This window comes from Cydia pomonella, chromosome 2 (genome assembly GCF_033807575.1).
Source record: "Cydia pomonella isolate Wapato2018A chromosome 2, ilCydPomo1, whole genome shotgun sequence".
NCBI lineage: Eukaryota > Metazoa > Arthropoda > Insecta > Lepidoptera > Tortricidae > Cydia > Cydia pomonella.
Window position 1 is genome coordinate 5,517,160 of NC_084704.1, and position 13,063 is coordinate 5,530,222.

Consider the following 13,063-nt stretch of genomic DNA (forward strand, 5'->3'; position numbering starts at 1 on the left):
TTGGGGGTAATAATGAACCTGACTAAATTACGTAGGTCGTTTTTGTTATGTTGCCAGGAATGTTAAAACGTGTTTTCAATTTCGTCACATTGCGTATGTTCTGACCCTCACGGGCGCACGCATGTGGCAAAATAACGCGAGATCGAAATAAGCTCAAGTAGGTATGCGATAGAGCGATATAGTGGCAGAAACGAAATATAGATAGGCCCTCTGAATCTATTAACTGCACTCTATATTTAAAAAATGTAGGTGGGAAGAATAGAAAATTTAAATTTCGCGCTTTTTTTCTACTGACACTGGGTGTGCCAAAGTCGTAGCCAGAGTTATAGTTGAAATGAAATGAAATGAAATCGTTTATTCACAATGAACATATGGTAACATAAGATCTTAAATTACAAGCATTGTGTCCCATGATATATTCAGTCCATGTAGACATGTGAACAGTTGTCAGTGATAACTTGATTAGATCACTCGGTCAATTAAAATGAATTATATTTATATGATTAAATATAATTTAACATCAACTAATAAGAAATAATTTAATGAGGAGTCAATAGCATGAAAATATTAAAATTACAAAAAAAAAAATTATAATAAATAGGATGAAATAATTATAAAAGATTTTCAGATATCAATTAACATTTAAAACGTATGCAATAAATTAACATTTAAATAGTTGCCCCTTGTATGAAGTTTAAATATTTATTTTTTCTCCGTTTTAATCTAACTGCCAGTAACATAAAAGGGTCTCATTCACTATCATCATTACCAACTATAACCCACTGGATCGTTTAGTCTTGCAAACTTTCCATAGACAATTGACCAACAATCGATTATTTATATCGATAGCAGTAAATATTCCTACATTATGCTAAATGAGAACAGACTTTGTACGGCGCACCAATATCATAGAACAAATTTTACTCTTCTTTGATTGGTTGTTGTTAGCTATGATGGCTATATGTATAATATTGGCAACATTGGTATCAAAGTATACGTTCGATTGTGTGCGTGAGTAGCTGTCGACGAACCAAATTGATAAGTTTGTTTTGTCAAAAAAATAATACCAATTTATAAATTCAACGGACCTCAAACCATGTGACAAGTGACAAATAAAAATGATAAACAGTTCAATAGTTTAAATGAAACACAAATCAACACCACGTTTTGAATAAGTTTCGGTGGTAAAATGAAGTGTATTGTTGGGAGTCTCGGTGGATGTCACACGCGATCTCACTTTGAGGAGGTCTCAGCAATTGAGTAAATTTTCGAGGAGGAATCGTTACATGTACGCAGCGGGAATGACAATAATGGCAGTTTCTGTTGGCGAAATTTGCGAGAACACCAAGCTGGCTCGGGAGATGGCCCTCACGGGTAATTACGAGTCAGCGCTGGTGTACTACGAAGGGACAGTTCAGATGATACATAGACTGCTGGTAACCATCGCAGACCCCACACGCAAGTCCAAGTGGCAGTTGGTGAGTTTGAGCTCCATTCTACATTTAGATTATCTTTTTTCTACGTAGCCGTTTGTGGTATTGTGGTTTGCCTTGAAGTAGGTGACATTACCTTATAAGATAAGTAGTGCTAATTAAACTCGAGGAAGGCGGAAGGCCGACAAGTGGTTATGTTTGTGTGGTCATTTTTATGGCAACCAAGCATAACAGGTGGCAAGTTCGGGATCCTTATAGGGGTGCATTGATAATAATAACAGGTGGCCATGCATGATTTAGTACTTTTTATCTCATTCGGTACCATATTTAAATAAATTTTATTTCAATTGAGTGTTAAATTACAGATTTTTTTATGTATGATTATAATTTAACAAATCCTGAAAGGTTAAATGTGTCAATAAAGTAGATAGAGAAAAAAATAGGAAAGCTGATATCAGTAAAATTTTGGAATAATGGGACACATTTGCGGGACTACATTTTGATGATTTATGCTTCTTGATCATTGACTAAATTATCCTTATTTCTATAATTGAGTAAGAAATTATTTGAGTTACTACTTTCTTCCAAGTATTGTGTACTTTTACTTGATCTTAACTTAACAACTTGACCATAACTTAAAATTATAGATCTTATGTTAACCAAAAATGCATATAATTTTTCTCTAGAGACCGTCTGTAATAAATACATTCATAGTCACAAATAAACTATTTTAACCCATCTAATTCATAAAACCCAATTATTGTAAGTTTTTAAAAATATGTTGTCTTTCTTAAAAATACAAATTCAATGTTAAAGTGACTAATAAAGACAAATTCATATTTGAGCATTGCTGGGACTTTTATGAACATTAATAATACTATTATTTTAGGTAAAAAGTGAATCAATCATGAGAATTGCTACCTATAATGACTAATATGCAATTATAATGCATGTAGTTAGATATTCCTCAAATCCGAATGCTGAGTAAATCTCAATAACCATTATTTACAAACTGTCTTGTTGCATGTTTGATAAACTTCAAAACATCCTGTGTGTCACTTTTATGGTGAAAGTAAACTGAGTACAACGCTGTTGCTTGGCTTACCTGAAATAGGTATATGGTTCACTGTGTAATAAACTACATAAATACAGTATAAACTTTATATAGTGACACTCAAGGGACTGGAAATTTTTTGACGCTATAGAGAGTTTTCATTATATAGACGGGACTTCAAACTTTTTTACCTGATGGCCATATTGCATGCCATGAACTTTCGTGTGGGCCGCCATGTGTTTTTGGGCCGGGGTCGGGAGGGGGGCAGGGGATTCTAGTTGCTAGTTGCTGTTAGGAACAGTCCCACTTTGATATAGATAGTATTTAAAGAAAGCAACAATAGCCAACAAATGCCGATGTTATAGGGAGTGAATTGTTACATCAAGTGATATTATATGGAGTGTACCCTGTAAATATTACAGGAGAATTTTGCATGTATCAACCTAAGCTGAAAAAGGCTTGTGTATATACATAAATACTTACATACATAGAAAACATCTATAACTCACTTGCTCACTTACCAGTATTTGAACCTGGGACCTCCTACTTTGTAGGCAGAGTCTCAACCAACTAAGCTTCAAGTCAAAATGATGTCAAATGGGAGTTTTACTTACTATCACTACTCTTTTATTACTGTAAATGTTATTCCTATGTTCAATCATAATTCTAATTTATTTTTTCTGAGCATTCTCAAAGAAACCAAACCAGAAGTAAAAAACACTCCTGGAATGCTCCATTATAACATTTTTAACTTAAGGAATAATGATAAACAAATAAATACCTTTTTCCGTATTTCATTGCATTATGCATTGTAGGATTTATTCAATCAATAGAATTGTTTTTTTCTTCTTTCTATGCTATTAACCTCCAGCACTTAGCGTTATCTTTTCAAATCTGTTAATGTATTACAATCTTTACGTGGATAATTTCAAATTCAATAACTATAATACAAATATTCTTTATATCTAATAAAAGATACACTACATACAAATACACTAATCATATAACTTGAACTATGGTAGACAACAGGTGGTCTTATTGCTAGTCTCAATCTCTTCCTGAGAACCCTTGTAGTTTGGGTCAAATCAAGTTTAACAAATGTTAATCTTAAGGATATTGAAATATTAATTTAATAGATGAGTTATCTCCTTTAGGCCCAGCTACCTAAATTTTTAAAAACCTCCCAGACAGTTCGGATTTTTAATATATTTTCTATGAAATTTTATGACTCAATAATGCAACAGTAGGAGGAAAAGGTAGCTCTTTGCCAACATTTCGTGGTAATGGGAGTTAACTTAATAAATATTGTTATTATTAATAACCTTTTTCCTGATTGTATTGAAAGTTTATATGGTAGGTACCATTACTACCATCAATCACATTTTACAAGCTTTTATTTATTTTCACCTGTCCCATTGTCTGTCTGTCTGTAATCAAATCTTGCAAATTAAATTTGATCCAATTCCCGATTTCCGATGAAGCTGAAAATTTGCATGCATATGTAAGTGGGGTGACAATGCAATATTATGGACCATCAAGCTGATCTGATGATGGAGACAGGAGGTGGCCATTGGAACTCTGTGATAAAACAACGCAACCTAATTGCGTTTGGGGTTTTTAGAATTGTCTCGATGAGTATTAGTTGCGTGTCGAAAGAAAAGTACAGTCAGCGATAAAAGCTTGTACCGAAAATGAAATTTTTGCCAAAAACTTTTTTAACTGACAATTTATGAACCTTATTTATTGCAAAAACATCTGGTTCACCAATGGTCAATTAAGAGTTGCTGTCAATAGATACCTATCTATATAGGTAAATAACGATCCATATATACAATCTCTATTCAACAGTAGTGTATGAAAAAAGCAGCCATTGAAAGCTCATATTATTTAAAGCAGTTGAATTGAAACTTAATACTTTGCAATGGAAGTAATGAGTGGCAGTTGCCTGAGGTCAATGCTACTACTGAATCACTCATCTCTGCAACCCACACATGACATTCTCGGTACATGTCGACATTGACTACAGATACAACCACGTTTTATTACATGATTCATTTTAAATCTTTTGGTTATATTAAAGATATTTTAATTATACTTCCCACCCTCTATTGTAATACGGGCGATTTTCCGCAACTCGACGTCTGGAGCTTATTTTGCGTAACACTTCCCACCCTATGACATTTCCTTCTTTTATCTTTTTTTTTTACAAATTTATAGTTTTGTTTAATTTATATCTTCTTAAGATATGGTTTTAATTTCAACTCGATACCTCCACTAGTTCTCAAAACAAAGTGATCCTATAAGGGTTCCATTTTTCTATTTTTATTAATTAAATGTTTGAATGACGACCGGTTTGGCCTAGTGGGTAGTGACCCTGCCTACGAAGCTGATGGTCCCAGGTTCAAATCCTGGTAAGGGCATTTATTCGTGTGATGAGCATGGATATTTGTTCCTGAGTCATGGGTGTTTTCTATGTATTTAAGTATTTATAAAGATTTATATATATATTATATATATCGTTGTCTAAGTACCCTCAACACAAGCCTTATTGAGCTTACTGTGGGACTTAGTCAATTTGTGTAATAATGTCCTATAATATAAAAAAAATGTTACATTTCTAAATAAACGAATGTGTTAAAGTTCTAAAAAACATCTACAAACATTTTAGTTGACCATCAAATACCCATTTTCAAACATATTGAACAAGTAAAATCCTAGTAAAATTATGTTTCAAAATTTGTCCAATTTTGTCTGTGTAGAAAGATGATTTCCGTGACGAAAACTATCAGGTCCTTCTCTGGGACTCAAACTATTTATACACCAAATTTCATCTAAATTGGTTCAATTTAAGCGTGAAGAAGTAAAAGACTGACAGACAAAGTTACATTCGCGTTTGTATTACAGGTAAGTAGAAGGGCTAAGCTACGTTACTCCCAAAGATAGATAAACCATTTATTCTCTTTCCACAATACACACATATAGGTAAACAAAAAATAACAGAAACAATAGCAATAGCAACACAAAAATAAAAATAAAGAACAAGAAACATCAATAAAAGGTAGGTAGGTTAGATTTGCTGTGTGCCTTGCAGCAAAACAAAAGGGTTCTGGCTCATGAATACGCTCCGGGTTCACTCTTTCGGGTGAAGCACTGATAATTCTGTTAGAACCCAAAGCTAAAGCGGATCCAATTATGAATCACACTTTAAAATCTGTCAAGCCATTTGGGCTTTGGGCCAACAAAATAGACATACTGTACTCGCAAACAAAAGTTTTTGGCAAATATTTCATTTTTAGTACAAGCTTTTATCGCTGACTGTACTTTTTTTTCCACAGGCAACTAATACTCATCGAGACAATTCTAAAAACCCCAAACACAATTAGGTTGCGTTGTTTTATCACAGAGTTCCTATGGCTACCTCCTGTCTCCATCATCGGATCAGCTTGATGGTACCATAATATTGCATTGTCACCCGACTTACATATGTATGCAAATTTTCAACTTGATCGGAAACCGGGAAGTGGGTCAAATTTAACTTGCAAGATATGCCCCATACATACTAACAGGGCAAGTTAAATAAAAGCTTGTAAAAACGTTACCCTCTTCAATCGGGTAAAAACATTTTTATTTAACTGATGGTAAAACTGGAAATCTATAAATAAGTATTTAATCTGGCTCCATTCTTTCACTTTAATGACTCACAGCTTGAGACTAGCGGATCAAGATTGTATGACTAAGATTTCAATGTACAAAGATTAGGTTTGTGAACCTTAGTGAAATGTACTCAATCTGAATACCTACTTAAACACTGACTTAACAGCTCAAGCGCTCACAGTGTATTTATAACACGATTTATAATGCCTAATCGACTTACTATACTATGTATTAAAAATAAAGCAGTGCATAAGTCAGTAAGGGGCGCGAAAAATCATTCAAGAAGTCTTAGTAGTTCTAAGTAGCTGATAAGCACAGGCTTAAGACACAGTATAATTCAAGAGCAGGTTCTACATGGACGGTGGTCGATAAGAGTGATTTCTTTTTAACGTTTATGGCAATAATATTTATGTCTACCTATTATTATACATAGTTAAGAGGCTGTCAATACCTAAAGCGCGCACACTGTCTATTTGTATCGGAGTAAATGAGATAGCACTGACGCATGTTACTGGGCCTGGGTAAGGGAATAATAAGAAAAATATTTAAATAAAAAAAGTGGATTATTAGTGTAATATTTAACTCGACCAAGGTTTAGATATAAATATTTTGAAATTGTGATTTTAATTGCAAACCCATAAGTCAAAACAATAAAGACATAAAACCGTTTAATTGTGATTTTAAGACCAATCTTTGCAATTATTTTCTATCGAGCCGATTTCGTTCAATCGTGTATCGAGTACGACCACGGTCTTTGAAATATAATTAATATGAACATATATTTTTTCTTACTTGACTAAAACAAATAGTCTTTCTTAAAAAACTGTTTAAGTAACATCAATTTCAAGGACTTTGGGTGTTGACAGCCTCTTAACACATGAGGAGATCAGGCTTTGTTTAAACCTTTAGACCGCAACAAATGCGTACATTGCAAACTCCATTTGGTCTCTAAAATACGTCAAAAATAACCAAATTCCATAAAATCTGATCCTCGCAAAAGAAACGGAGACCTGGACATGGCCCTCGGGTCAAAAGTTCAAAACGTTTGGGTCCCAACCACCCACGTGTTTTGTAGGCTGTTTTTGGTTAGCGAACATTTTATATGTGCCTATGTTGTATATATATTTAAGCAATTAATCGATGCTTAATTAGTCAGAGCCTTTGACTCACAGGCTCGTTTCCGTCCTAGTAAACTGATAAGTGGTGCAAACTAGGTACAGTCTGCAATAAAAGTACGAACGACGAGTTTTGAATGATCTGGATATTTTTTTATCTTATGACATCGGTTACACAGTAATTATGGCGTCAGTTCAGTCCATCATTATCATTATGGTTAGAATGACGAGAGACTTATCGTACAACCTTCGGACTGACGGACTGATGGTCTGGACTGATGAATTTTTTTTTATAATATTCTTCAGTCCGTTTAGAATGTCAGAAAACTGACAGAAGATTGATTGTGTTACCTGTTTAAAATGTAATTCTCGCGTCAGTCACAGTCACCATCCACACCAAGATGGAGCAAGACGCGTCGCAAGATTTGCCGCCCTCACTATCTACTCGCCCAGAACAGAAAAGCTCACCCAACCTTTGCTGTTCAGTCAGCTGCAAAAATATGTATAGAGAGAATCGTCTCATAAATATGGTACTACGCTCTTATTACACTGGAATAAGATGCTATTTTTGAGTAAGATGTGTACACCCATATTTTTACACTTGACAGTTCACCGTACTAATAGCATCGCTCTTAACTAGTGCCCGACCGAGACCAGATTTCTTTGCCGAAACCGAGACCAAAACTGAACCTTCGGCCGTGACCTTTTTTTATGACAAAATCTGCCGAAACAGAGACTTTGGTCGAAGACTACCAAAAATATAGTTTCGTCGAACCCAAAAGGTTCGGCAGTTTTATGACCGAAACTGAACCTTATGCCGAAATCTACCGAAACCGAATCCGAAACTTCGGTCGGGCACTACTACTTAACTGACCATGTGTAGGTCTACATTATTTCTTAGCAACCAGGTTTATGAATCAATTGTTAGTTACCAGTGTGGACGCGTATATATAGCGTAGGAGTCTACCTTTTCTTTTCTCGATATGAAAGTGTGAAGACAATAAAATATATCCCATCAAAAACAATACTTGTCAAAAAAACCAAGTCTCGCAACTCAGTTGTTCTGCGGTAAAAAGTTGTGAGATCCATGTAATACCAAGTCGGTTATTAATTTATTCAGTCTCTACTTAAGCGACTTTCTGTCTTAATACGTCCAGTCTCTAAGACCACGATCGTGGTCCATAACAATTGAAAATCAATTGTGTCTGGAATCTCCGTACTCGAAGCATTAAGTTGTTACGTAATAATTAACAGCATCTTATAGTGACGCATATCAATATTAAAATTCTTTAATGTTTTATATAAATATATTGAGACTTGGCCATCGCACTAAATAATTGAATTTACATGTGTTTTCAGGCGATTGAATTTACACGTGTTTTCAGGCGATGGCCAAGTCTCAATATATTTATATAAAACATTAAAGAATTTTAATATTGATATGCGTCACTATAAGATGCTGTTAATTATTACGTAACAACTTAATGCTTCGAGTACGGAGATTCCAGACACAATTGATTTTCAATTGTTATGGACCACGATCGTGGTCTTAGAGACTGGACGTATTAAGACAGAAAGTCGCTTAAGTAGAGACTGAATAAATTAATAACCGACTTGGTATTACATGGATCTCACAACTTTTTACCGCAGAACAACTGAGTTGCGAGACTTGGTTTTTTTTGACAAGTATTGTTTTTGATGGGATCTCATTTCTTTTTGTATTTTGTAGACAGTTCTACTTTTTTCCTTTTCGGTACCTTCTACTTATTGTATATATGTATAAATAAAACATAAAACATCGTTACGAATAAAGCCAATATTGAAAAATTTAACTGAAGACTTGGCTGTATGGGCTTAATTTTCTTTGCGGTCTTTTCTAGATTTTTTAGTTTTTCCTTGATTCATACACCAAACACTACTTATATTCCAAATTTGAAGCTTCTAGGTCTGCTAGAAGTGCCTTAGAATTTTGATGATCGGTGAGTCAGTGAGTGACAAAATTAAGAAATTTGACCCGTTATAATTCTTAAAATACTGGTTCAAATTGAATGAAATTTGAAATATACCGTGTCTTTACAATGCCTGCATGGTTACTGAAAATTTCAGTCTTCTAGTTTTATCCACAACGAAGTTACAGGGGGTCGAAAATGGTCTGAATTGCTTCGAGAAAAGGATGGTACGGCCGTGCTTTTTTGCTCGACTTGGTGGGGGCACTGCCGTGCCCCCAGATGAATAGTTTTGGTTTCATATCATTGCTGTAGTACTGATGTATAATAATTTATCTATTGTGATATTTGTGATTTACAGTATTTACACGTGTCCTGTTTAATGGAATCATAATTTTCATAAATAGGCTAATACTGAAGTATTTGAAATTCAGATAAGTACTAGTTGATTCGATCATTAATAAGGTGGGTAGAGAATCGAAATTTCCAAAGATCAGTCAAGGTTAATCATATATATAATAGCTAAAATTGTGCTCTGTAATCAGATGCCAATGTCAGATATTAATTTACAAATGTAACATACTTATAGTATACGTCATCTCTTCACATGTATGCGTTATTGTGTAGACAAGAGGTACGTACATACCTACGTTTTTATTTCATATCCAAAATTAGATCAGTAGGTAAATTTACTTTTTTGGACGTATTTCGACTCCAATTCGTTTATATAAAAAAAAAACCTTGAATCGTAATTTCGTAGCAAAGCAATCCAACTACCTGAACGTTCCCGCCCTTATCATAAAACTAAGTGTAGGAGAATGGTTTTACCAAGTATATTTCCCTCAAAAGCACTACCGCACCTATTCTCTCGATATAACTGCGGCCAAGACCAAGCTGCATCCAAGGTCTTAAGAAAAAGCAGTAACGGGGTAAGTAACTAGGTACCTCTACCTACACAGTTAACTGCCAATTTTTAAATCTTATTGCAAAGATATAAGGTATACCGATGGTCAGTTATTTAAGAACAGCAACACTGAAGTTAACATCGCAACTGCCTGTGTACTTTAATAACCTTAAGCTATTTCAGGGAGTACTAGATCGTAAAACCCATATTAAGCGTTGGTCAGCGTACGATGACCGGTTGCGGTACAAATTCTTATAAAAACGAGTCGTCCTTGTGATCGGCTCGTTAAAGTATTTAATAAAACCGTTTTCATTAACGTGAAACCCGACAACAGTTTCACACTCGATCAGGTGTAACGTCTAATCTACGGAGTTGTGAAACCTTTCCGGGATTCTCGCTATTTTATGAAGGTTTCCTATTAGGGGATTACAATAGTTAGAGACACGTTAGTTTGGCTGTTGTTTCTGTATGTTGGCGATAGTAGGTAGTAGGTACCTATAGAATCGCTCATAAATCTCACTCTACAGGAAATATGATGATTCAAAGCGATCCCATGGGGATGGCTTACTTAAAAAGTTGGTTACGCAAAGTCCTGTAACAGGAAACAGCAATAGGACAGAAAATACGTCAACGTTTCTAGAGAATCCTCAGGTCCTCTGATAATCCATAGCTACAACCACTTTGTCAACAAGTCCGAGAAATTGACATGAAGAAAACAAACTTGATGATTGTTGTACTCTGAATTCTATGGAATAATGATTATAAAGAAATGGATTGAAATGGATTAGGATATAGATAGAAATTCTATCGGGTGTTTTACTCAACGCCGATTATTATATTTATAAAGTATTTACCTATTCAAATATGTTTTATTTTAGTATCGACGACTTTTCTTAAATTATAGTTTTCCACATGGAGAAATCTCGAAAACTTCGCGCTTCGCATTTTCAAGAATTTTTCCAACTATTCATAAACTTACCTCAATCTTCGCATCTGTAGGTAGTTCTAGCTATTATTATTGTGTCCGATCAGTTGTTCTGTGCGTTGTTCAGCACTATCAAGTTACCATTTTGTTTGTCAAGCGCAACTATCATATTTTTTCTTATCGCCAAATTCCTAGCTAATCCATACGGATTTAAACTATTGTCTAGGAACGCAAAAAGCAGAAATATTTACGTTTCATTAAAGAAATACTCGGTATTACCTCTAGTCATTATCGGTGGCTAGCGGATTTACGATAAACTTTTTCTAGGAAGATAACGGGAATTAAGTAGCAGTCAGGTCGGTTCTTATAACTGGATGACATCTGTACTTGACGGACGAAGGGAGTAAGTGCAGATCTATTTCTACCTATAAGGGACCTTGTGCGATACAATCGCATAAGCTACTTATCTACCAGAGATGTGCGATGTAGCTAACTGTTAAAGCTAGGCTACAATTATTTGTGACTGTTTTTTACTAATAATACTTACCAGCACTGGCAGCATGGTTCCATTTTTATCGCTTGCCACTATGCCCGTCACTTGCGCAGTTACATACTTGTTAGAACGTGACAGGCATGGTGACAAATGATAAAGAGCCGACCATCTTAGCCTTAGGTTACGTTAAAATCGTTGACATTTTATCCTTAAATAAGCTTTAAAAATAGCTATTCTAATTTCAATCCTTAATTTTTTATTATTATTATACAAACCAGTCGCACGTAATAGCTAAGCCAATAACTACACCGCAGTCAACAATTACAACCTCTTACCAACCGCATCTGTCGGGTGGTCTCATGCACCTATATTTAACGCCTTTTAGTATCGTACTTTGCTTACATATCTGGTTGAAAAGCCTAACCGCTATACTTAAACGATTTAAAATAACCACAACGTATTTACATAAGTGCTCCACTTGTTTACTCGTCTCGCGAATGTAGCAGCTGTGACATTAAAGCCTTCGTGAAAGCAGACCGTAATAGTGACATAATTAAATGAGTGGGAGGTCACCGGTTTGTGCCGCAATCTTATTGAGGTGAGGATTCGTAAAACGTAAGGTTACGGATTTCCGAAAAAGGAAACCGAAGACAAAAGAGGACCCTATTTAATCATGTTCGTCAGAGATTTTTGTAACGTATTTTCTTCTTATTGAATTTTTCCTGTACCTTTTTCAAAATACGTTACCACTAAAGTGTGAGCAATTCACTATCAGCTCATCTTTTGTCCAATACTTAGAGGTAACTTGAAACTTAGGAAATCGATAGGTATTGAGTAGACTTTTTGGGTACTAAGCGTATGACCTCAAAGTCATCGTTACTCACCATTAGACGGGCAACTTGAGAGTGCAATTGCGGTCTAACTCATTCAAATGGTCGCCTACTATCCTAAACTAAAAAGTAAACAAAGATCTTAACAGATAAACGAATTACCCAATCACATTTACCACGTTATCTCCTTAACTAGATTTAATAAACGCGATAGCGTACGTAATAATGAAAAAGATAATTTATCTCTTTAGTCATACGTCATCATGAGCATAAAGTCTAGATTGTATTGGCCGTATGTCTGTTACCGTAATGACTTCCATAAACCGACTTGTAAACTTGCTATCTTTATGGTGATGTCTAACGATGGCTATTATAATAACCTGCTACGTACCTACAAGAAAGCTTAGTAGACTTTCACATGACTGGACTGGAAAAGTTGGATACAGCAAGAATTTTCTTAAGGTTTCAAAATAAAAACTCATGGATAAATTCTAAATGGAGGCAAGCTCAATGATTTGTTAAGTACATCATTAAATTTTAATAAGACAACTTGAATGACTAACCTAATGAATCCACGACAGCGCCATTGCATGTTGATAATTAGCTCTAACATTTTTAGCTAGAAATATGTGACCTAAATACGTCTATCACGGCATATTTTAGTTTTTCAACAACCCCACGTAACCGAGCCAGGTGTACTATATTTCTC

General features: G+C 34.9%; 1 protein-coding gene across 1 annotated transcript in view; it reads left to right on the forward strand.

Annotated features, from left to right (window-relative positions):
* Positions 1–970: 970 nt before the first annotated feature.
* Positions 971–13,063, forward strand: part of LOC133532016 (katanin p60 ATPase-containing subunit A-like 1) — a 48,314-nt gene continuing 36,221 nt past the window's right edge. The window contains exon 1 of the mRNA XM_061870505.1: positions 971–1,478. Within this exon, the coding sequence (XP_061726489.1) occupies positions 1,287–1,478 (192 nt within the window). The 5' untranslated portion in view covers positions 971–1,286. The remainder of the gene's footprint in view (positions 1,479–13,063) is intronic.